The following is a 26,481-nucleotide window of genomic DNA, read 5'->3' on the forward strand; positions in this document are numbered from 1 at the left end:
GGAGCATCATGCGTCTTCACCACAGCCTTTCAGGAGAGATGCTTTGTCCATCTCCTCAAACACACCCTTAGTATGCTGTACTCTGAGAGCAGGCAAGGATCACTAGACAGGCACTGCTGACTGGTAGCTATCCATCACACCACTGCTACGCTTGCAGGTCATCTTCCCCATGCTTCTTGCCAACATATGAACCAATTAAATCCTACAAGGTCTTTCAGCTTTTATCACTGTAAGAACATACCTCAGCTTATAAAAGGAGAAGGTAGCTTGTATTTCTCATTTTGGACCTAGCAGCAGAGATTTCATACAGCAGAGACTTTCAAACAACTACACAGTGGGATCACATAAAAAAAAAAAATTAAAAATGGTTGTTGGTGATGAAATCTGGGTCATATTAAGTAGTGGAGTGGAAGACAAAGACAATAGATACTTCTGCTACACAAAAACCAGGCCCAAACATCAGTTCCTTGAGTCTGCAGGTATAATTATACAGAATGCACCTGCAAGGTAAACTTAAATTAGTGACATAGGAACAACCACTGCAAAGCATGTCCTTCCATATGCAAAGCGCCGAGCACTTCACATTAAGGATTGCTACAGAGGCTTCTGGGCATTGCGACAATAGAAACAATAGCCTCCCATTCTGTAACCACAGACTGGGACATTTATAGCCTGAGACCTCACTGACTGGAGCTTCACATTTCCTAGCTATATTCTTCCTCTTACAGAAGTGCACAGACTTCACAGTACGGTTCAGAACAGATCTTTTTATTATTATACCAGAGTTAAATCTTCCATGATTTGGAAAACCTGTCTGGACTAAAAGCCTGTGCCTGATTAGAGGCCATAGGGAGAGTCAATAGAATGCTTAAGGTACTGTTTTACTAACAGTAATAAAGAAGTTTGAGCATGTTTTTTGCTCTCTAAACCCTAGCCCTATCCTGCATGCTCTTACCTACTTACAGATTGATTTTCTTAGGGGGGAAAGGTGTAAATTACTGTTTTCACATCAGGCTGGCTTATAATTTCATGGTATGATGACAGAGTATATTTAGTCCATAATAAGTAACTGGAAAAGTTCCCATTTAAATAAGGGCTGTGAATTTTTACTGCTGCTCAAAGACAGAAGTGGTGCTTCCCTTCCAAACTGGCTGCCCACCAAGCCAGAGCAAGTATTTCCTGAGTGCAGGAACTGGGAGTCAGCTTTCCTGAATATTTTACTCTGTGACTGATAATGCTCTGCTGTCTTAGGTTAATCATATCATCTGTGCTTCTGGCTTAGCCATGTCTCAGGCTGGCACTGGAACCTATGTCCCGTTTCCCTTTGCTGCATCCTACACATTCCCAGACTTCCCTACCTCCTTGCTGTTATCTGACCCTGACCTACCCTAAGCTCCACTGCTCCCCTCCCTTCTTCCTGCAGTTTTGAGACACTGTCATACCTCAGAGGTTCCTGTTCTCTTGGCATTTCACTGAAGCGATGAGATGAGGCTTATGTTAGTATGAATTCTTCAAGTCTACAACTGCTGTTTCTAAGGATACGTGTTTGGAGACAAGGATTAGCTGCCAGATAAAACGGGTGCTCCGCTAGGTCAGTGTTGGTTAGGAGTGTGTCCAACTGTATGTTATTCAGTTGATAGTCACAGAATAAAGATCTGCACCTGTACCTGGCCTCACTGTGGCTGCTTAAAAAAGAATCGTATGTCCCAACCCCCTCTGGCTCCTGTTCCGCTTAATCTCCCTTGCTCCCAAGCACTGGCGGATGTGAATTAACACTGTGCTGACATCTATAGTCATACTTTCATACACTATTTTTCCATTAAAACCTTTCTGGCAAGGAATACCTAATTAGCAAGTGAGCACAGATCAAATGCCATAACCATTGGTGAAGGAGGTAAGCCACTGGAGACTTTTCTTCTTAGTTTTAAAGACTAATGTTAAATGAAAATGTTAATGTTAAATGTTAATGTTAAATGAAAATGTTACAAGTTGCCCCTGCCCCTTTTCCTATAACCCACGGTTATGAGCATGCCACACATAAACCTTCAATCGTTCTCAACATAATGGAAGAAGCATTCAAAATCTTAAAAGCATGGATCCAAATTCTGTGGGCTTAAAAACAAAACAACAAAAAGATGACGGACATATTTCTGCAAGTGAGCAAAGACAGAAATGAACTCTTCTGTATAGCCCAGCCAGCCCACCAAAATCAATTTATTTCCATAGCAGATGTGAAACAACTCACATAGAGCTGCTGTTGCAAATCCCTTTCTTGCCCTGGTCAATCCCTGCAAGGAAGTGGCCAACATCTGTGTGGAGCGTATCAGTGTTTATCCAGCACCACAACATCTTCTAAAAGGAAACTATTCCCTAGATGCCTCACAGCCTCCACTTAAATAACAAATCACTGAGGGTTATTTAGGCAGGTCACTGCTCTCACATGGCAAAGCTTCTTCCTCATATTGCTCCCAACATCCAAGCATCTCTGCATCTTTACCACTGAGTTTTCTAGAAAGCTGGAACTTCCCTTCCTGCCCTCACTGAGACACTGCCTCAGTCAATGTCCATTCATTAGAAACCCCAGTGTCAACCTGCTCTCTAGGGGAGATCAGCCTATGCTGCTGCTCCAGTCAGGGTAACAGCATTGCAGTTCCGGCAACAAGAATGCCCATCCGTTTCCAAGCCTGCTTCTGTTTTCTGATTTGTTTGGGGTTTTTTTAAGCACTCTTTGAATGCAGAATCCCCCAGGAAAAAGGGTATCCAAGAACCTCAAGCTTTGATTGCTAAGTCTCTCTGTGCTCTCTGGGCTCTGTGTGCAGGAACAGCAAGGCAAATACAGAACATGTATCTCCATAGGGAGTCTCTTGCTTCCTAAGCCTTCCAGACTGAGACAAGGGGGCTAATGCTGGTTTTTTGTTATAGACAGATTTGCTCCTTCACGTTGCCCTTCCACTTTCTCAGCCACCTGTTGCTGTGTTCACAAAGGTCTCGCATTTAAGCAACACTTCTCTCCATTCATTTCTTATTTATGTTGACCGCCTCATAAAATAAAATTAAGCAAGTTTCATTCAATGCCACCAGCTTTTTCCATCATCTCTGATATAGCTCCTTTCTTCCCCACTAAGTGTGAATAGGTAGCATTTTCCCTTGCACATCAAGAATTGATTACATTCCTTCCTTAGAGCCAGATTCTACTAGGCCCTAAGTGCTATAACCCCCATTGTTTTAGAGGGGAGAAAAAAAAAAAAGAAAAAGAAGAAAACCACCTTCAAATTATTAGCAAGGCTGAGCCTGGAATTTTCGTAACCTTGTGTGATCAAAACATCAAACCTGCTAGCCAAATTAGAGTGTTATGTATTTGGGGAGGAGAGAGAAGACAGAAAGCAGGTGAACATACTGCTTTTCATCACAGCTAAATCTGGGCCTGGCAGTACTCCTGTCAGAGAACATCCAGCCACTATACAGAAATTCCCTTTTTGGGTCTGGACTGAAATAATCTGTCAAATCTGGACTCAAATGGCCACAGTCCTGCTTGCCTATATATGAGCTTCATATAAAGATCCTTTCACAGGCCCTAGCACAATGGTTTCCAGGTGGGGTGCCAGGGACTGCACAAGAAAATCTGCTGGAAGAAATTTATTTTCATACTGTTAACAAATATAAAATTAATAAATAGCATTTGTTTCATTTTTCTCATTATTTTTTCTTGTTTTATAATTTACATAATATACTAGTACAGTGCTGCACATATATAACATAAATACATAGATTGGGGGTACCTGTTCAAAAAAATTCTACTTGATAAGGGTGCATGATCAAGCATGTTAGGAGAACACTGCCCTTGAGTGTTGAGGACTAACACAGTTGAGCAGACACAGTTCACCCTCACTTCGGCAGAGCACTGAGTTTGCATTCAAATCCTTTCAGCTTCAGCTGATCTACCTGTACTGGTATATATACCCATACTGGCATAAAACCAGTGTAACAAGATTGCTTTGAAAAGGAGTCATTTCCCTTCGTCCTCCCACAAAAAATGCTCTTGTAAGAACAGAGGAGTGGTGGTATCAGTGGTACTTTTGGATTGGCATAATAGTTTTTATCTTGCTCTACTGCGTGCTTATATCATCAAAGTAGCACCACATACGTGTTTCTTTAAGCATGTGCTTATACACTTCTCTGGATTCAAAGGATAATGTACTATACTAACATCCTTTAACATCACTTTTGAGTTTTATTTTGCGTTACTCTCAAATCAAAAGGATGTTATAAAAGCCTTGTATTTTTCTCTAGTGGAAGGAAGCTTCCCTTAGCACAGACTCATGGTGCAGTCAGCCATGCAAATTATTCATCCTATAAGCAAGACTGAGGCTGCAATATGCGTACGGGTAGGAAGGGAGGGAAATATCTTTTTACTATAAAAAAGCTCTGTAGTCTATCCTGCAGCCCTACTGTCTGCCCTTCAGGGCCTTGCTACTACCACTCAGTAGATTCTGGTTGCTCTTCTCAAACACTGGCAAGCAAATTGAAAGTGATGAACATGGGTTGTTCCTTTTGATCACGGGTCTTCATGCTAGTTTCTACCACTTACAACAGTAGTAATTTTGGTATCAGATCTAAGTATATAAACATGTTCATTAAAACACAATTAAATGCTATGTTTAGGGAGAAATCCAGTCACACAAGTCACCATGTAACAATGTCTTACAGTCAAAGCAAACAGCTTGTGCTTTCAATAAACATCAAAAGGGATCTCTAGAAATTTTCAAAGCTATAATTTGGGAAGTAACTGACAACAATAATTTATTCTAGGGTCTCTTAGGCTCCAGTCCGGCAGAATGCTTTTGAGGCAGATACTTAGCCTTGAGCTAAGTTATCAATTTATTCTTATGCACAAGTGCAGCGCTACGCCATAGCCTATATTTCTGAAAGTGAGATTATGCATGTTTCTTATCATGCATAAGAAACACGCATAAGGGTTGCTCCAAGCAAATGACATGGAGGTGCATCAGAATGTCAAGTGATGCACTCTGAAAACAAAATCCAGGAATAACTACAAATGAATGAGTAGTGAGAAATACAACACAGAGTCCTTGAAGACACAGAAGAAGAGGTGCTTAAAGACTCTGCTTAGGAAAAAAAAAAAAAACTAAGTTTTTTTAACTTGAGTTTACAAGCTTGCTTACAAGCAAGACAAAGCAACTTACATCAGCTCTCTGGAGCAGTGGTCGCAGAAAGCAAAACTTAAAATGTATCTGTGTGTCCTTTCTTTAGGAAGCATTCAAGCTCCACCCATATGCAGAACAGCAAGTTGAGCAAGTCTCAAAGAAGAAAAGAAAAGCAACAGACAAACCAAAACTGCTTAAACATTACATTTTGTTTTCTTTATAGATATTATCACTTGGGTTTGGCCACATTCTCCTGCCTCTAGAACCAATGCCGGGGTAGTAAGCAGTTCCAGGGAGGGAGCCTCCCTGGAGTGAGGGAGCCTCCCTGGAGTGAGGGAAGAGCCAGACACATATGATCCACCTCCCCCTAGTAATATTGATGAGGGAGTATAAGGGATAATCCTTTCATGCTTGTCACAAAGAATGGGGCCCATTAGCCAAAAGAACTGTGCATTAGCCTCTAAGCTTCCACTAGTCTCTTCTGCTAGGCAGCAGGAGCACAGATGCATTCACACCTCAGTCCCAATAAAATGCTTACTCAAAACTCTATGCCAGGGCAGCACTGACAGCCCGGAAGTGCAATCTTCATCTAAACATAATGAAGAAGGTGGTTGATTAATCAGTGGATAAATAAACCCATAAATAAGCACTATTCCTATTAGATCCAAACCTCAGATTTTGTTGAGCTGCACTCCTTCCAGCTTTTTCAAGCTAAGTTTGATGTTGTGGTGGGTGTGACAGTTGTTCACATATTCCATCTCCCACACAAGCAGATCTGGAACATCAGCTGTAGCGGGTGTGGGTGAGCAGCATAGTCAGGGGCATCTGGCCATCACTCTGGTATGTTAGAAGTACCAGCTGTCATCTTTATGTGACACTATGAATGCAAAAACAGGCAGAGCCTGGTTTCACATGGCCTTGCCTCTCAACATCAGCTAGCTTTGGTGGCAGGAGATGCTGCTAAAGCCTACAGGCTCTTCTCACTACAAACATGCAGTCTAGTAAGGATTGAACTCAAACAAGCAGTCCTTCAGCAAGGGCAATTCAAAAGGCTGTCACCCCCATCAGCTATTTTTCCATAAGGTAGGTGAGAACTCAGTACCTGAAGACCTTTACCTTCTCCTCCCACAGGAGTGGACCTGTGCACAAAGGGCAGAGCAAAATTGCAAAAAGCCTGGCTTACTAAGCAGCAAAATTTGAACAATGAACCCCTGCCCCAGACTACCCGCACATTTAACAGGAAAATGAAGACATGCTGCCCAGCAGAGCCCAAAAGAATAAAAAAAGAGGAAGCTTCATAATGACTAAGGACATGATGTTAAAATGTGAGGTATCAGTAGGATCTATATTAAGATGTAAGAGAAACGTTCATTTTTGTGACAGCAAAGGATTCTAGGAGGCAGCATACAATTAGAGAAACTAAATGCTGTAGCAGAGAAGAGGAGGTTAGGAAAAGGTTACAGTGTAGATTAAAAGGATTCAATAGAAACTAAAAGCTTGAAAGTAAAGTTTTGAACAGCTTTTGTTATACTTGTTTCTCACTCCTTTTCTGATTAAAATATTGTGCTGAAGCATTTTCCCTTTAGCTGCCCATTTCAGCTTCAAAAAGAAAGAATCCCATCTCCCTTTTATCTTAGGAAGAAAGCTGACGTTAGAACAATTGGTAGTGCACTGCTCAATGTCAAGCCGCTCCAGGTCAATACTCAGACCCCTTCCGAGTCAACCTTTCAGCAAAACACCTGAAGAAAAGCCACAGTCTGTATTTTAACACTTCACTCACCCAACTGCTGTATCTGCCCATAGAATGCTATCAAATTTTTCTGCTTCAGCATACAATACAAATGGCTGTTTTCAGAAAGAAACTAATGCTCACTTAGTTTCTTTCCATTGATTCAGGGTGTGATAGCCAACAGCCAGGAAGAAAAAAAGAGTTAAAACCTGGTATGATATCAACAACATTAACAGTGTCAAGCCCATTTCACATTCCTACAACAATTTCATATTCGGTATGCACTTTGACAGTACCAATTCAAAAATATCCATCACTGACTATTTTACACCCACCATCTGTCCCAGAAAGCAAGTAGGTGCTTGCACTATAATTTGCACTTAACAGAACTCGAGGGGGTTTGTATCTATCCCAGTTTAGTGGGATTGTAGGAGTAGGTACTTCCGGCTATACCCTCATCCCTTAGGCTTTGCGTTAACCTCTTAACACAAAACTGTGCCTTGTACAGAGAAATCCAAAATGCTCTATAACATAAAACGGGGATGAAGGGAAAGAAGGAAAAAGTGAGGCCAGTGCAGTTTTCAGGGGAAAGAGCTTCATGATAACCTAGGTGCGCTTCAGCTGTCGGGGCAAGGATTTTGTTTTCATTTTCAAGGCCATAAATGAGGTTCATAAGAGAATACATTTCAGGAGTCCAAGGTCACGACACCACAAGCTGCAATACCTGTGACACAGACAAAGACATTTAAAAAAGTAAAGATCAACTCCTGCAGTTTAGTATATATTTTTGTTTCTAATCCTCAAATACTAGGAGCCTCATAACAAGAACCTACGTGAATCCAAGTTCAAGGTAATACATCAAGCTGAGAAAATAAAGACTTTCAAAGAGAAATAAGAGACTTGGTGACTTTAAACTTGTTACTGTGATCTCAATACTCCTCAAAGACTGAATAGATTTTGGAGGAAAGACTAACCAAGGCCATCAAGACAAATGCAGAGCATTTGTTCATAGGTCACCTTAGAATCACTTCTAGTAAGTAAGCTTCTAAGATATTACTTACAGGATAGTTGAATTTATCTGTTCTGTTTCTAGCTAGGTATTTGTTAATTGGCATCGACAGGGATGAGTAACAGTATTACTGTCTTCTCTTTACCCATATCTTTGACTGAGAGAGGAGTTGGCTGGACTAAGGCAGGTGACTATGGAAAAGAGATAGTTTAATTTTTTACTAGAACATGCAACTACAACTGATTATATGATTAAGACACTAACAGGCAATGCTGAACTGACCATCCTGATAGACAGTAGCTGGATTTGTTGGCCAAAATAAATCTTACAGACCAATAATGAAAGTTTTTTCTCTAATTATCTGCTCAAATCAGAAACAGTCTCTTATTCTGCAAAGAAGTGATGCACTGCTGACTCCTGATCAGTGATTTTCTAGGCAGCATTAGGCACGTTTTTAGTTATCTTCCATGGAGATAGTGACATATTAGTACCTTTGATCAAGGAACTGTAAGACCTCATTTGGAACCTGGTGCAGTTTGCCAACAAAGAGTTGATTCAAAGCTGGGAAAGACAGAGAACTACTACTAGAAGAAGCAGGGGTGTATTCTTTCAAGGGAAGATTGTGAAGAAACTTGTTACTCTCTAATATTTAGCCTAGGAAGAAGAATCTCAAATATACTTCAGTATCAGGAAAAGAAAAGACCAAAGTGCCAATTTTGCAATGCTCACAAGGAAGTGAAAAAACAGCCTTCTGACACCCAGTCCATAAATTGGAGAAACATGGAGCAGACATTCTGTTGTCCTTTCTTGTACCTTGGTGCATGGCCATCAGTTATCACAGGTATCTGGCCTGTTCCAGACCTGTGCTTGTCTTCCTTCATGTATCCACCCTCATGACCTACAGAGGTTTGTTTTGTGATTGCATTCAGCTGCAAGGGTGCTCCTCATACCTCAAAGACAGACATGGGCAAAGGCAAGTACAGACCTAGGCACTACTGCGCGCCTTCAAAATGTAGCAATGGGCCACTATCATCATTCAGTATACATACTGAGCATCGGTCTGCTACAACAGGTTAGCACCACTTGGTTTTAGGTTTCCAGTGACACACTTCATGTCTTCCACAGTACTGCACTGTCTGCCTGAGGGTTTCTATCACATCTGATTTAATTATCCATCAAGTCAATTTATATCCATTATTCCTTATATTCAGTTTTCAGAGCATGTAAGGCAGATAATTCCCTTTTCTATAGTACGCCTTACTTATCTACGTGGCTTAAAAACAGAATACTGAAAGATGTCTGGTTAGTAGATTTTCTGCTTCTCAGCCTTTTCACATTTGACTTATTTGCTTCTCACGTGGACTGATGACCCAGACTCTCTCTCCCAAATGGCAAGCCAGTCTCATCGCCAAGTCTTGTACACTCTGTTTAAATATCTGGGGAGGATGTTTGCCTTTTCGCAACAACATGAAACTGAGTCACAGTTGTCTGCTGTTGAGTTTCAACCTCCAGTTCCTTTTCCACCTAAACAGTTCTTCCACTTCCCCTCTATTTTCCACTTCTGCTGTTAGTCACTGCTGTCTTCACACTAGGCACTTCTCTCTTGCACCATGCTGTCCATCCTCCCCCCTGGCTATTTCAGGCTGTCAGTAACATTGCAAATTCTCAGCCTGTCCTCCAGTGTACACAGAATCACTCCCAACTTCATGTTATCTAAAAGTTTAATAAATGAATTCAGTAAATGCACCTCCATTCAGGAAGGTAGTTTCAAATTCTCATTAAATTAAAATATATATATATATACATATATATATGTAATTCTTCCATCCGAACATTTATTTTGTGCTAGATCGTCATCACCGCATTTTAGGAGATACTGAGCCAGACCTTATCAAAATTCGTGGAGACAGACAGACATTTGTAGTAACGGCAATTTTACTGGGAACACCTGACAGGGACTAGATGGTATTTATTGTCAGATACTTCTACATCTACCTGCTTCTCCCACCTATGCATTTTAATATCCACAAACTTTGTTGCAACAGATGTAGCATAATGCAAGGAACAACATGAAACTCAGAGCTAGTAATGCAGGGATGGTTCCTGCCTCAAGAATTTGCCTCCAAAAACAAGGAAAGCATAGAAAACAAGGAGGCAAGACTGATGGGGAACACTGTGACTGTGGTGGGTCAGGCTGCAGCTTGTCCTTGCTCTGCCCAGCCACAGGCACATATCCTGACATGACCTCAGCTTGTCTCCAGGGACATGGCCCATACCAGGGGCTGCCTCATCACCCTCGGCTGCAACTGTACTGGCTGGGGCAGTAGGACAAGCCCTGCTCTGATGGACCCCCTGGGCAGCCCCCACACCCCATGGGGCACAGACAGGGGATGCTGTAGAGGTTTGACAAGCTGGTTTATACCATCTCTGATGTCAGTTTAAGTGTGAGTCATTACCCAGTAGTACAGAAGCAAATGAAGAAAGGCCTTTTATGAGGGGGTCATTCCTTATTTATCAAGTATAACCCTGTCAAGTGGAAAGAACAGGATGTCATTTACTCCAAAACCCATCACACTTTCCCCAGTGAGAGAGATCTGTGATATGCTTAAAGGCGCCTCCTTTCTTTACCATTAAAGGAAAGGATTGAGACTATTTGCAGCAGTGTTAGCACCATGAAAATAGCTACAGATCACTCAAATGCAGTCAATGTCTTAGTGCTTAATTTCTTTTAATCTCAAAGCCAGTGACAAAGGGGAGATCAAGTGTAAGTACTCAGACTCTGTATTTTACTTCATCTCAAACCAACCAACTACATAACAGGACAAGTTTGTAAGTAAGGAGTAACTATGATGATGAAGAAATGAGGAAAAGTCTTCAATTTATGGAGGTCTTATTTAGTGATGCAATTCAGGAACACAGTCCAGCAAGCTAGAAGCCCTTTGAAAGGCTACATAAATTTATATCCATATATGTATTTGCATCCATAATACAATATATCCAGCATGACAGATGTAAGAGCATCTTATATTTTTGAAGACCATCTTGGGAATCCATCACCCCAAACCAAAGGTGGTTCATTTTCACTAGACCACTGCAGCAAGAGAAGGTCTACAAAACACCACCCTGCCACCTCTTGCCTTGCAGTTCAGTTCCACTGTTATCCCTGCACTGGGGCAGAGTAAGTAAGACTAGATCCCCATCCTAAATGCCATAACCTGCATGCGTAAGTGCATACATATATGAGTTTCAATGCATGTAACGTCTTCAAAGTGCATGAATTGACAAGATTACCATTGCCCGAGCCCTGTAGCAGCAGGGTGCATCCATCAGCAGACAGCACTGTTACATCAATGGGTATAGCCGCACACCCACAGCTACACGCCGACCCCAGTCTGCACACCTACAAGTGCTACCCCACCGGGAAGTTAGCCAGCATCTACCTTTCAAAAAAAGCACAGATGACTATATGCACTGGAGTCAGACTTTCCACAACTGTGAATTTCGTAAGCAACTTTAAAAAAGATATTCTCATTTTTTTGCTTCAATTTAATCATTCATACACACCCACCTCTCTGCCATATGCAATCAGAAATGAATCACAGTTATAACAGCAGCTGCTTTAAGTCTTTTTTCTGCTTTTTTTTTTCTTCACTAGAAATAACATTTCCATTTGTGCCCACTGATGGGCTCGCTGCATCTTTTATCTCAGCCCAGTAATCTTCCTGTCCAAAACACAGTTAATTCCACCTATCCATCCAGACACACACAATATTCTTTGTTTTTGTGTCTTCTGCATATCCTTCTCTGGCATGATTTTTGCATCCTTACAGTGTGACTGATTGACCACACTTCAAAGTTTGCCCAGTTTTCAACTGCAGTTACAGCTTTGTATTGCTTGCTGAATAGAAGTTACTTGGGTTTGCTCTTTGTCCTTAATGGCAAATACAGCTTCTCACTAAAGGTCATGAGAACCCCTCATGCTGTCCATACAAGCAGGATCAAAAGCATGTTTTCTATCACATACCCTTAATACCAGTTGTCTTCACAGAAAAACAGGAGATAATCCAGGAGTAATTTATACATACAGAATAAACTAAGGAGCCTCCCAAGCTTATCTCCCTGCAGTCCCACAGTCAAGGAGCTCTTGCTTCATTTTAGTGCAAGGTCCTACACCTGGGTCAGAGCAATCCCAGGCACAGCTACAGGTTGGACAAAGAAGAGATTCAGAGCAGCCCTGGGGAGAAGGACTTGGGGGTGTTGGTCGATGAGAAACTGAACATGAACCCGCTTCAGCGTGTGCTCTCAGCCCAGAAAGCCAACCGTATCCTGGGCTGCATAAAAAGGAGCACGACCAGCAGGTCGAAGGAGGTGATCCTGCCCCTCTACTCTGCTCTTGTGAGACCTCACCTGGAGTATTGTGTGCAGTTCTGGTGTCCTCAACATAAAAAGGAAATGGAACTGTTGGAACAAGTCCAGAGGAGGGCCGAGGATGATCAGGGGACTGGAGCACCTCCTGCATGAAGACAGGCTAAGAAAGTTGGGGCTGTTCAGCCTGGAGAAGGGAAGGCTGCGTGGAGACCTCATAGCGGCCTTCCAGTATCTGAAGGCAGCCTATAGGGATGCTGGGGAGGGACTCTTCATCAGGGGCTGTAGTGATAGGACAAGGGGTAATGGGTTAAAACTTAAACAGGGGAAGTTTAGATTGGATATAAGGAGGAAGTTCTTTCCTGTTAGGGTGGTGAGACACTGGAATGGGTTGCCCAGGGAGGTTGTGAGTGCTCCATCCCTGGCGGTGTTCAGGGCCAGGTTGGATGAAGCCTTGGGTGGCATGGTTTAGTGTGAGGTGTCCCTGCCCATGGCAGGGGGGTTAGAACTTGATGATCTTAAGGTCCTTTCCAACCCTAACTATTCTATGATTCTATGATTCTAAGGAAGCAAGATGTCAGATGCTAGTATCCTCATGCATTTGTCTCAGCCACGCATTTTTAAGTCCATCTGTTCTGTTTTCTAATAACATGCCCAATTTTTGGCAGTATTTGGAAGGATGAGGTATTTTCGGGATTATATCCCACTAACCTTTAGGTAAAATGTGTAGCTGTATCCATTATTACTTCCCTTTGAGACACACCTTGTATTTCGAAGCTGCTAAATCCATCTACTCCAAAATTTTGGAAGCTTGAGTATGGGAGGGAAACAAAACACCTACATGAACAAGCACACCTAAGAGAAATTTCCAACTTCTTTTAAGTCTATGGCATCTAGGACAGCTTCCTGGGACCTAGCAGTCTATACAGAATTAGCAAGTCAATTCCACTATTAGCATTCTCATTAAACTCAGCAGAGAGGCTTATTTCCTCTCCAGGTTGACTTTAAAGTATGCAGACAAGGAATTGTTTCCTGTGCTGTTTCTGTGATGTTCACAAAAGGACATGAGTAGCTGCGCGAACTAATTTACTTATTTTAAATGACCTTATCAGTAGAGGTAAGGGGAAAAGACTCATTTTATGCAGTAACAGATATAGGAGTAAATATGCTTTTTCCCCTGTAAAAGGCTAGACAGTGTGTATGGAGAAGACCTTGATCTGCAGTGCTTATAGACTTCCATGTCTCAAGTATTGACCAAAACTGGTTCTCTGTATAAAAGCAGAGAACAACCTTCCCCCACCTAGTGAAGTTGTCAACACTAGGTTATTCCCCAAATGCACATTTAATAGCAGAGATATGGGCAAAAGAAGGAAGGGAATGCAGATAGCTGAGTTGCACTAAATTTTAGAATCAGTAAGGCTGTCATGTCACACACTTGATTCACTTCAGTGATGACGGAAGCAGGAAAATGTGCTCTAAACCCAGTGAAACTTTCTGAAAAGCACATTTAGCTTTCATGAGGTGTATAAGATATTAAGCCTTTGCATAATTAATTTATTTAGCAAAATTTCAAGTCCTAAAATCCTATAAAGACTGTGCAAAGTAGTAATGTACACCTTTGTGACATGTATTTATAGTATCTTCCTGGAAGTGTTGTGATGCTGTCATTGTAACTAATTTCTACTTAGAATGCAAGAATAGATTATGTCGATACACTTTTTTTCTCCAGTATTTTCTGTGGTTATGCAAGTAAAAAGCAGCTAAAATCTCTGATTACATAAATAAGCAAAAGCAAGTCACATCAGTGGCACTTCATCCACTGATCACAGTCAGAGAATTTGGCCCAGATATTTCTGAAGCAGAATCTGCCATAAGCAACTAAGTAGCTTTTATAGCTTTTCCTCCACCTCCAGAATATTTAAATATTGACCTCAATCTAATAGGACTAAAGCCTTCAGATTCCATTGATCCAAGATCATCAGCACTGTCAGATGGTGATACGCGTATGCCCTCTTTTATGGCCCAGCCTGACACAAGAGCTCTGCCTCCAGGCTCCTTGCTGCTGGAATGCCACCTTCCCATCCACCTGTCCATACTCCTGGGGAGAACATGCACACTGGATCTCCCACTGCATCCTGCTAAGACTTGCCACAACTCTCTGACCAGTTACAATTACAGCCATGCAGGTAACAGCTAAAAGTTTTTCTCCCCTTACCTGTACCACTTTCTTCTCCTTTGATTCTTTAACTGTTTACCTCTACTAAAACTACTCAAACACAGATCAAATTAATAACTCCATGCTATATCAATATACATTGTACCGTATGATTCACTGGTGACTACCTTGGAGGAACTAAATTCATTTTCCTTATTTAACATTCATAAAATAACACCACAACTGAAAAATACAATCAAGAGTGATGTCTTATCAGCTGACATGCAAACAGACATTTGTGATTAAACACAAAAAAACACTTTTCTACTGTGATAGTAGTCACAACCCAGCATTTAAAGGTGTGCCTTGCTTCCCTGACTTTAGCTGGAACATACAGGTTGATTTCATCTGTCAGACTGCATATCCTCACTTGTGCAGAAGACCATCTCTCCTATGGCAGCCATGATAGAACAAATGGCTGTTTCCCATATCCTTGTCTTTCTGGAAATTAACATTCCCTCTAAAGAAAAAAAAAAATAAAATATTAAAAACTACTTTATCTATTCATTTAAACCTCTTCAAGGTGACAAGGAGAGCCTGGTTGCTAGACATGGCCTATGCAACTTCTCCTTGAGAGCATCTTCTTCAAAGATGGTAACTTAGGACAAACAGTGTTTTAGAGAAGTACTCTGGAAATCCATAAAAAGCTAGCTACACTCTCCAAATGCCAGTTGAAGATCAGATGCTAAGCTCTTTCAGCAAGGAACATTCTTAATATTTTGTCTTCAGGTCTAGACTTAAGAACAGGGTTCAGAGGGCGCAGAAAATGAAGAAAACAGTAGAACTGATTGGCTGTAACTTTGAGGACGTCAGCACTAACTTTTGCTCAGAGCACCATTATTGCTGCTACCCTAAAATATTATCCTTAATAAGAAGTGCTCTTACACTTGAGGTCCAACTTTCTGGTCACTGAACTATATAGATATAGGAAGTATTGGACCCCGGAAGGGAACACCAGCTAACCCGATTCAGGAACATGAAACTACAGCAATACCAGGATATTTGTACCTTCTAAGACCCTGCATGAGGAACAACCAGAACCAAAGGCACCTTCATCTATTACAGAACATTCCTGGACAGACTACGAAGCTAACGAGGGAATGTATCACTCAGATCCACCCCACTCATGAAGGAAGGGAGAGCACGCCACTGGCACTTACTAGTTTGCCACTAAAAGCAGTAATAGTTGCTCTCTCTATTTCAAATATGCTTTCCTTCTCCTAGCAGCAGTTTGTTCTCTTAGTCTTTCTGCACTTCCACAACTACTTCTGTCCTGCCCTCAGATGAAGGGAAGCCAGAGGAGTCCCAGCTATCTCTCCTTCTACAACTAAAGTACTGTTTGGACAGAGGTGGGACCTTTCCTAGAACCCTACCTATATGTAGGCTTGCTTCCCATCAAATCAATTCTGCTTCTCCTTCACAGGGAGACTGGGAATGAGAAGGTAGATGCCAAAACATGCCTGGATCTAATATTTGATCATAAATGCTATCATTTTTTTTTCAACACATTCGGACCTATCCACAGACCTGCTTTAGCCAGGCACTCTTTGTGAAGGGAGGGCATTTCAGCAACTGTCTCCAAGACCTCCTATTCACTATTCATATCCCAGTGCCTCAAAATGTGCATTGCTGCTTTCATACTTGTAACATGTACTTGTTTCTTCAACCTGTTTTAACCAGAACTACACAGTACCACTAGTTATAGTTTAAAAATCAGGGCATCACAATATGGTTTGGATTTTTCTCAGCAACTAAAAAGAGTAATTTCACAGAGTAGCTCAACTGGAAGTAACACACAGTGCCAGCAAGCCATCTGCTCCAACCTCTGTGTTAAAGTTAACAGCTATTTTGGATTTCCACAAAGGAAGTCAGCTAAACCTATTCATGTTGTGTCTCATCCCATCGTCCCCATTCCCCAGGGAGTTTAAGCACCCACTATTTTCATTAAATGGGACAGGAACGACAGTATTGGAGATCCTGAGGTAGAGGCAGAGAACAAAAATTACGGACACACAGTAGTGTTGCATAGCAATACCATCCAGTCGCTTCTCTCCTGACACAGAAGTTACTCCAGACCTTTCCCAGTTTGTCAGAACCTGCTACACAGCCAAGGCAGGTGTCACCAGGAACACAAGCAGTGACTAACTTCAGATTGAGGACATACTGAACCATCTAACACTGCCAGCAATACCCAGCACTCCTGGGACTCTACTATACTTTTTGAAATGAAGTACCAGTTAGCCTGCCTGTGCTCAAGACTAATTCTAGGAATGGCTACAATACTTTTCAAGACATCAATTTAATATCAAGGGAGGGAATGACAGTATTAAGTAACTTACAAGAAAAAAAAAAGAAGGAACAATTTTCTACTTGCAGTTAAAAAGGCCACAAGAGTTTCGTAAGTGGCTCTTCAATTTTTTTTCTTTCCCTTAGGAGTTTTAGCTCATTCTCATTAACTAACCTGAACCTCTTTGTTCTGCGTGCCTTCCCATTCATGAAGGGGTAATCTCCCAGACCCAAAAGCTTGACACCAAGCTTGATCCTAGTTTAATTCAAGGATTTATTTCCAGCACTGACATAGCTGAAGCCTCATGGAACTTCAGTTCACAAGGACATTTGTCTTCTGGCATCAGATGATGTCAAGCATTTGCCACTATAATTCTTCTCTCTCTGAAGTTTTGGTGCTAACCAAAGATAAGCTTTATCCCAGTCTCATGAAAACCTCTTCCTTTAAGCTCAGAACCTAGAAATAAAGGATTCTTATATCTAACACATTTGAACCGAGAACACAGTTGTGCAGTGCTCTGTGTCTGATCCTGCATTTCTTGTTTGTACTCCACCAGTGACTAAAAGATGTGCTGTCGCTGCAAGGGACAGCCGTCTTCACCTCAGCAGACACCTTTTCCTCAGCAAGTACGGATCCAAACTCTTCGGTCAGAGCAGTGTCCAATGAAGCAACAATGGTGCCAGCACAAGTATGCCTAGCATCACTCCAATTATGACACATGCATGGTCTAAAACTAGTCAATCAAAACCAGTATTATACGAGCTTAGCTATATACAATGCAGTAGTTTCCATTGCTTGGAATGTCAGTAGTCAAAATATACAGCATGTACACATTTCACACGTATCAAATCATGACACTAACCGAACTTCCATCAAATCAATTCACAGCATGCAGCATCTATCATCATCAACAGAATGAAAGGGCAGCAGCAACCTTTTCTCTGTCTATTACTAGGAGGAAACATTCACAGCAATACACGTATACCTTCCTCAAGGGACGTCTGCATCTATTTCTGACAACCACAAGATCAGCTTCTTTATTTCAACGGAAATATGAATTCTGGAATTAATAGGTCATCAACTTGATTCTTTTCCAAACCAGATCCTAATCCCAGGTCTGCCTATGTTAAAATGGATATTACTATAACGTAACTGCATGCAAAAATAAGCCAACAAAGGCAGAGAAATGAAGTGATAATTGATGCTGAAACAGCATCACACCATTACGCCTATGGCTCATGATCTCAGATATGCTTATGAATAACAATCATCAATAAAACTTGGGAGTTCTTTAAGAAGGCACATCAGCTTTATATTTAAACATTTTACAGGCTCTAGCTGTTTCTACAGGTAGATGCAACTTCTATTTGTCAGAAGCATGACAGAACTTTCTCTGGCCACCAGTGCTAGCTCCACCTTACTCCCTCATCCCAAGCTGCTTCCTCAGACAGGTTTGTGCCTGTCCCATTGCACAAATTTCAGCACACCACTCTTAAGTGTGGCAGCACTGTTCTGCATTTACCTTTTAGCAGCAAAGTGAGGGAATTAAGCACTATGAAAAACACAATGATGACAGGTGACCTTAGGACAGGCAAACTGTCAGCTCAGTTGACGATGACAGCAATCATCACATCCTGTTCTGTGGTCCAAATGTTTTATTTCACATCCCAGCTCTTCATAACTATTAACTGCTTTTTGCCAAGACTTGCTGCTACACAGTCGACTTGGATACTGAGGCCTGCAGACAGATAGGTTATAAAGGATCCCTAGGCAAACCAGCGGTGCAACTTGTCACACAAGGCAGTCCCAGGAGATCTCAGTGCTGTGCACTGCTGCTGTAGGTCATGTCATGTCATTTCACCACTATCCTGGTATTCACTCTGGACAAAAGCCACACAAGAAAGGCTGAGGTTAAGGACAGCTGCACAGAAAGCCTTGCAGCCAGAGGGAACTCCAGCTCCATTCCCAGAGTCCTTCTGCACACCGCAGGGCAGCTCAGGTCACCCGCACTGAACAGACCAGCGGCTTTCCCCACCTGTAAGGGGGGAACAGGAGCCACCGGCTACCCCAGAGCACGGCCGAGCTGGGGACCTGCGCTCCGGGAAGAGCCTGCCCGAATCCCTCGGGGATCCCGTCGCTGCTGGCGCTCGGGGCACCGCTACGGCGCCGGGGTGCCTGTGACTAAGCACACACGGCCTCCCCTCGCCCTCCCGCGCACTGCCTCGGCAAGGCTCTCCCCGCACCAGCGGTCTGACAGCAAGGCCGCTCCCGGGGAGCACCGGGCGGGAGGCACCTGCCTCCCCCCCGCCCCAAGGCCGAGCACCAGCCTAGGCCGACAGCCGGGCCCGCAGGGGCTTCCCTGCCTGGCGCCGCGCTCCGGGCACCCCCCGCGGGGCATCCCCGCTCCCTAGAGCCGCCCGAGCCCGACGCCCCTGCCCGGCAGCCCGCCCCCCGCGTACCGCTGCCATCCTTGAAGTGAGGGGGTGGGACGTCTCGCAGCGACCGGGTCCAGCCCCCCTTCTCCGCTTCCTCCTCCTCCTCCTCCATCGGGCCGGGGCCGCCCGGGACGGCGCTGCTACCGCCGCCGCCCTGCCGCTGCCGCCGCCGCTCCGCCGGGGTGGCCACCACCGCCCGGGGGGCGCGGCGCCGGGCCGCCCTGCCCCGCGGGCTCAGCCCCTCCGGGCGCCCCTCGTCCTCCTCCTCGTCGTCCTCGTCCTGGGAGGAGGCGGCGGAGCGGGAGTCGGCCGAGGTACTGTAGAAGGGGTTCCCGCTGCTGTCCTGGCCTGACTCCCCGAAGACGTCGTCGGAGATCTGCAGGCTCTCGTAGCGGGAACGGGCCGCCTCCAACAGCGACAGCGCCTTCCTCCGCGCCGGCCCGCCGCCGCCCTCCGCCATCATCTCGGCCGCCGCCAGCAGCCGCCCGCGCTCCCCTTGGCCCGGCTCTGCGGGGTCCTGCGGCCGCAGGCAGCAGCCCAGCAGCAGGAGCGGCTCGGACACGGCGGCCGGCAGGCAGGGAGTGGGGGTCGCCCCACCACCGTCGGGGCTGAGCCCTGCCTCCCGCTCCCGCCCGCACCACCCGCCCCTGTGTGTGTGCAGGGACATGGGGGGAAGGAGCCAGCTCAACATCTCCAAGTACCACATCCAGCCAATTACCGCGGCAGTCCGCGCCCGGGAGGTGGGGTTATATGGGCGCCGCGGGCCAGCGCCGCCCGCCCACCGCCCGCCCTGCCGCCCGCCGCCGCTCCGCCCATTTAAAACCACAGCGCCGGCTGCGACGAGGCCGCCGCTGCGTGATGCTGCCGGAAGGGGGGTCCGTGCGCCGCGACCGGCCCCGGGTCCTTGCCCCTTCCTCAGGTCCTTGCCCCGGGTCCTTGCCCTTTGCCCGGGCCCCTTGACCGGAGTCCTTGTCCCTTGCTCCGGCCCCTTGCCTTGGCCCCTGCTACGGCCACGGCTGCGGCCCCGTCTGGAGCTGTCCACTCGCTTGTGGTGCTGGAGCCAGACAGGGCAGCGTCAGGAGCGCTAGTCTCTCTGCCAGGGGGCCCGTGAGTAGCGCCCGTTGTGCGGGGAGTGTGGTGAAGGGCTCCCGCGAGAAAGGGGCTACCGGCGGGGGCCTCCCGCAGGGACGAGAAAGGCGCTGAGGTAGGACCTGGGTGAGTCGGGGGCTTGACAGCATGGTCGGAGCCTCACCAGCTCATAGCGGCTGGCAAGGTTGACCCATGGCAGTCGGGCCCCTGATGTTGCTGCCCCAAAATAGGGCACAGAGCTCCAGCGCTGGGGAGTCCCTTGAAGCAAAGCAGAGAAGGTGCTGGAGCACAAGGCTGTGAGGCACCTGGGCTGCTGGGCCTGCCACCCAGCTCACGTTCCAGGCAGGCTTTGCATGGGCCTGGGGTGACACGGGTGCTCCTGGCCACTGCTGGAATCAGCTCTGGAGCATGCTGTAGGTTGTGCAGCTGAGCAACTACATTGTGAGGTTTGTTTTCTTGGGCAAGTATAGTGTGAAGTAATCATTCTTCCAAAATAGCCACCGATTTAAAAGCAATATGGTGGCACAAGAAAAAGGAGGGAAGCGAAAATACCCATACCCTGACTGGGTTAGTTAAACATGATTCAGAAGAATCCCTGGAGTAGTGGAAGGATTTCATACAGCAGCTGGAGCCGCTGGTTGTGCAGCAGTCAGAACAGTCTGTCTGATGTTACACGAATGTTTGAAATCTCCGATCAAGGTTTATTATTATTACTATTGGCATCCCACTGTGCTGGTTACTGTACAAACACTCATTAAGAAGACAGTCCTGGCTTCCTTTCTCACCAGCAGCAACAGCAGCTATCGAGCCTATCCTTTCACAGCAGTGCTTTCAAAATAAACAGTAATCGGATCCTGTGGATTGGTTGTATGCGAGTGGGAGAGGAAAAGTACTTACATTTTTTGATGTAAACTTTCAGTGTAGGTTGATCTGAAGATCTTTTATTGCTGCAGGTTTTACAAATTTTGTAATACCAAATGTTCCTGTCTTTAAAACGACGAGATCAGTGTCCTTCTGATGATTCTCAAGGACTCTAGCACAACCTGGAATATGAAGAAAGCTGGACTGTGTAGGTATTTTTAAAAAAACAACCTTATGTTCTATTCAGATACTTTAAATTGCAATCACTTCATTAAAACTTTTAAGTTCTATGTAGTGCACACAGCCAAATCCAGAGAAAAGAACCCATCTCTTGCGCATCCTTTAGCAAACAGGAAAGCCCAGTATCCTTTCAGGGGTGAGATTTAAGCTATACTTCTACTTTGAAAAGTAGACACATAAGTGTCTTATTGATTATATTAAAAAATACTAAGTTTATATACAAATGGATTTTTAATTGCTTTTTACTGCAAGCTCTACCAACTTAGCCTGTAACTCGGATGTCACACTGGGTTTGTTTCATCTCACTGCTCATCAGAAATCATACCTTTGTAGGCAAAACTATCCTTTTAATCCTTGCCATCATATCTCTTCAGAATACCCTGACAGGGAGGCATTGCTGGCCTTGCAGAATTTTTCTTGCTGTAAATGATAAGCAGCTAGCTTGAACCTCATTAATCTGGTTTGCTGGGTTGGCATGTAGAAAACCACAGATTACTCTTCACAAATGTTCTCTGGTTTATATGCAGTTCCCCTGAAACAAATGATACTGATTCCCTGTGATGACCTTTCCACAATGGCTTTTAAGGCGGAAAAAATCCAGTTTAAAGATGTCTACAGGTTCTTTATACTAGAGACATTGAAATAAAGTTTTGATTTGTGGATGGATGGAGGTGTTCGTCCAGGTGATGTAGAAATCACCTCGTCCAGATTCCATGAAATTGTAAATGAACACTCAAATGTCTTTAAGTTTGCTGTTTTTCAGTAAAACATGGCAGTGGGAAGGACTGCTCTGAAGTCCAGGATGTTAGAAAGAGGTTTATCAGAATGGACTCCCAGTAAAAGTATTAGTGGAGACAGTCCAGAGGCTGAAGAAACTCACCCAGCCTTCTCTAGCTGCTGGTTGCAGCAAAGACAATTTCTCCCAACTCACACCATGCTTCAGTCCAGAAAGAGGCTCCCATCACAGCTGGATGAGGAATACTGCCAGGACCTTCCCTCCTAGCGGCATGCCAGATGTCAGAACTTCAGCTTTCCCTTTTGAAGAGAATGCTGGACACAAGAGCTCAGGGAGGACTGACCATTGCAGTTACTAGTCCAACATTATATTTTAATGATGGAGTACATGCATATGCACCTCGAGTTGATTCAACTTTCCCCTCTTTCAGCCTAGTCTATACAAAGACAGGTTACTCGTCTGCCTGTCCCACAAGCAGAGAGAATGCTTTAGTCTGTCATGCATGTGAACAAAAGATCAGTTTTCTGAGACAGGACTATAAAGGCTCCTCATAGAGTTGTGTGCCTAAGGTTTTGGTTTGCCTTATGATCTAAGATGTAGCTGTTCATGTGTTCCTCTCAGACCAGCCATACAAACACCAGTTGGATTACTGTAATGCCAAAGAAGGGTTCTGAATTGTGAAAATTAGAATCATAGAATCATAGAATAGTTACGGTTGGAAAGGACCTCAAGATCATCTAGTTCCAAACCCCCTGCCATGGGCAGGGACACCTCACACTAAACCATGCCACCCAAGGCTTCATCCAACCTGGCCTTGAACACCGCCAGGGATGGAGCACTCACAACCTCCCTGGGCAACCCATTCCAGTGTCTCACCACCCTAACAGGAAAGAATTTCCTCCTTATATCCAATCTAAACTTCCCCTGTTTAAGTTTTAACCCATTACCCCTTGTCCTGTCACTACAGTCCCTGATGAAGAGTCCCTCCCCAGCATCCCTATAGGCCCCCTTCAGATACTGGAAGGCTGCTATGAGGTCTCCACGCAGCCTTCTCTTCTCCAGGCTGAACAGCCCCATCTTTCTCAACCTATCTTCACATGGGAGGTGCTCCAGTCCCCTGATCACCCTCGTGGCCCTCCTCTGGACTTGTTCCAACAGTTCCATGTCCTTTTTATGTTGAGGACACCAGAACTGCACACAATACTCCAGGTGAGGTCTCACATGAGCAGAGTAGAGGGGCAGGATCAAATTGCCATTCTTGTAGTCATTTGATCCCAAATGACTGTGGAGAGGCAGAGGTAGGACAGCTGGTTCTAAAAATGGTCTCATCAGCCCACTGGGTTTTTCTGAACAGTCGAGAAAAAGGTCACCATGGGTGTTTTTCAGTTGAAAGAACTAATTATATAAACCTAATGGAACATTACAAACATAGCTGTGTTTTCTCTTTAGTCACTTATACTTGTGTTTATCTGCTAGAAAACACTACTAAAGTAAATGGACTTTTGTATCCATGGCAACCTGTGGATCTACTTTTAATTTGCCTACAGAGAAAATATTTAGGTTTTGTTTCCCTGTAGTTTTCTGGGTTTATTGCAATAGCAAAGGTGCCTTTTGTGCTCTCCTTCTGACTCTGCCAACCTTCAAGGTTAAGACTATGACAGGCCTGAACCTCTCATCCTGTGTGAGAGGATGTTTAAGTCTTCAGTGCTTCACTTTCAGCCTGAAAGGCCAACTGTCACTGGCCAATTTCTTGAATAATCTTTCAACTAACTGATAAAACATTCTGAGGAAGGCGCATGTTTGATCACATCCTAGATAGGTCAGATGGTGCTTTGTATTCTCTTTGCAGAGTTTCAGACTTTGCCCTGCTTCCACTGCAGCCAAACGTACCGTAATTCCATTGCCCGAATCAGTGTGGTCTCTGTTGGGCAGGGGATTGGGCTCTTGTCTTATTTCTCAGTTATGTTGCTGAGGAAGACCACTTCAATTTCACATTTTCCTACATTGGTGCTTCTGTAGCTCCCATAAATTGACTGTAGGCTGTCTGAAGGGCTGTGAAACTGAACCACTAAAAGGTGGCAAATCATAAGTTTCTAGCTCTCCTCCTCTAACTACTTCCCTTTAATGTTCAGAGCTAGAAAAGTATCAGGGTTTTTCTTGCACTGCTCTACCACGTGTTTCAGGAGATGGTAATCTCTTGCTGAAGACACACATGCTATAAGAAAAGGATTGTAGGCTAGTTTGAGCAGGCCTGCTAAGCCTACATGTAGAATGGTGAGGTTTTAAATGCAATAGGATAAGAAAAGGCCTTGTGCCTGTAGTGGGAAGGTTCTGTATGTCACTTCTCGGTAACTTATTCTTCATTGTTAGACATCACACTCTTAGAGGAAGGGTCCTCTGCCATCTTTGTGCAGTATTTACACTGTCAAAGCTTGGCCCAGATCCAATGGAATATTGACATTTCTATCTCCTGTCTAAGCTTCCTCACTTACCTATTTCACAGAATGTATAAACCTAAGCTTTGGTGTGTGCCTGGTCCTTTCACAGCACAAATACAGCAAGGTGGAATAATATTTAATCAAGTTACAAAATTATTCTTTTCTAATGCCCGGTTCTGTGAGTGCAGCCTGGAATCTGAATTTCAAACTGTCTTCTATCTCAAAGCCCTCCTAAAAGGACTCTTGTAGAGTCAGAGTCAATTTGTTCCCCCAGTGTGATGTCAGTAGGCTCCAGTTCTCTTTCAGCATTGCATTGCACCATGGGAAGAGGAAAACCTGGGAAAAAGGTTTCATCAAGACTGAAAACAGCAATGACTTGGAGCCAGTGTACAGCTTCCTCCCAGGTCTCTGACAAGAGGCAGAGAGGGTCTGTCCTGTTCCTGGGAAAGAGTGCAGATCCATCTATTTCTCAGCACATCACTGTGTGATGTCCCTGCTTCACAGGGAAGAAATCTATACAACTACAACCAGTCATGTTATATAGCTCTCACTAAAGGTGAGAGTGTATGCTCTGCACCTAAAGGTTTCTGTTGTGTGCCTGGCTGCATGGCACAGTGAAAAGCAGTTCCACAGGGCTTGAGTTGCCACTGTACTCTCCTGTGTAATACACTTGCTCCATACAGCTTATGGGATGTTGGCAACACTTGTCTAGTGTCTTTTGCTTTCTGGTTTTCAACTTCTTCATAGTGTTTGAACCATCTAATTCTTGGATTGGTATTTTTACATTGCCTAAATATGATGTTAACTTGAAGTTCAAGGGAAAAATCAAGTTGCTGTTTTGAAGAGAGAGAAAGGGAACAAATACATTTTTCTCATAATATAAAAGGGAGAGGTGATTTTTGAAACTTCTAACACTGAAAAAAGTGTGGGCTAAAATTTAAAATTTAGCAGAGAAATTTGATTGTTTCAGTGATGAACACTTTTTATTTGCTTGGCTTAAAAGCCTTTGAAAAACATGTTTTGTGTATGCATGGTACGTTTTCAGCAAAGCTGTGTTATGAACAAATCTCACCTAACCTCCAAAAGAAAGGATGAGGTGTGTTGCTCATGCATGCATGGAAGATTAGCTGTTTCATCAATAATTTATGGATGGTCCATAAAGTATGCTGCAACAGTCTGCAAAAGCCCTGACTTGCTCTCTAGTGTGTGCCATGAAGCAGAAGCTGTATCCAGTAGGCCAGAAGTGCAGAACAGTGCTGTCTCTTAAAAATCAGCGTGCTGTAATGCTACACTTATTTTTTCCATTGAAAACCATGCAGTTTTGAAATGCACTTTTTGAAAGGCTGACCTCAAACACACACTTCACGGTAAGACCTGATTCTGTAAGGCAGAGCCTCATGGGATCACTGTTAAAGGCTTCAGTTAGTAAGCCAATGCCCTGCAATAGCCTGTGTCCCTCACAGTGTAAATCATGTTCAGCTTTTGATCAACATGGCAGTGGAACCCAGAAAGTCATGGGGATTAGGAGTGTGGTGTCATCTGGTGGCTTTTTGGTTAGCTAATTAGTTCTATTAAAACACACTATGGGATTATTAAGTTTGCAGTGCATGATGCCCAAAACTAGTAATAGGAACATTGCTCCCCAAGACCTATATCTGACAGTCAGGCCTGTGAGATGATGTTCTCTCCGCAAGGAGTTAGGCAAATAACACATTCAAACATACCTGTATTTCTACCATCTACAGCCCTGTTTGCTCTACATGATAATTTAATAATGTATTACAAACATTAATAATTGAGAATAAATATTTAGTAATTAATTATTAACGAATAATTACATTATAAATATTATTAATAAACCATTAATCTTTAGAATAATAGTATAATAAAATAAGATGCTATTGAAAAGCAG

At 43.9% G+C, this 26,481-nt stretch overlaps 1 protein-coding gene across 4 annotated transcripts in view; it reads right to left on the minus strand.

Annotated features, from left to right (window-relative positions):
• The window catches only part of PGBD5 (piggyBac transposable element derived 5), a 116,153-nt gene extending 96,246 nt beyond the window's left edge, over positions 1-19,907 (minus strand). For 2 of the 4 annotated variants that reach the window (XM_065680309.1, XM_065680308.1), the window contains exon 1: positions 19,230-19,907. In XM_065680309.1, the coding sequence (XP_065536381.1) occupies positions 19,230-19,896 (667 nt within the window). In that variant the 5' untranslated portion in view covers positions 19,897-19,907. The remainder of the gene's footprint in view (positions 1-19,229) is intronic. The other 2 variants (XM_065680307.1, XM_065680306.1) reach the window with 1 other exon arrangement.
• Between the last annotated feature and the right edge of the window lie 6,574 nt (positions 19,908-26,481).

This window comes from Lathamus discolor, chromosome 5 (assembly GCF_037157495.1).
Source record: "Lathamus discolor isolate bLatDis1 chromosome 5, bLatDis1.hap1, whole genome shotgun sequence".
NCBI classification, from domain to species: Eukaryota; Metazoa; Chordata; class Aves; order Psittaciformes; family Psittacidae; genus Lathamus; species Lathamus discolor.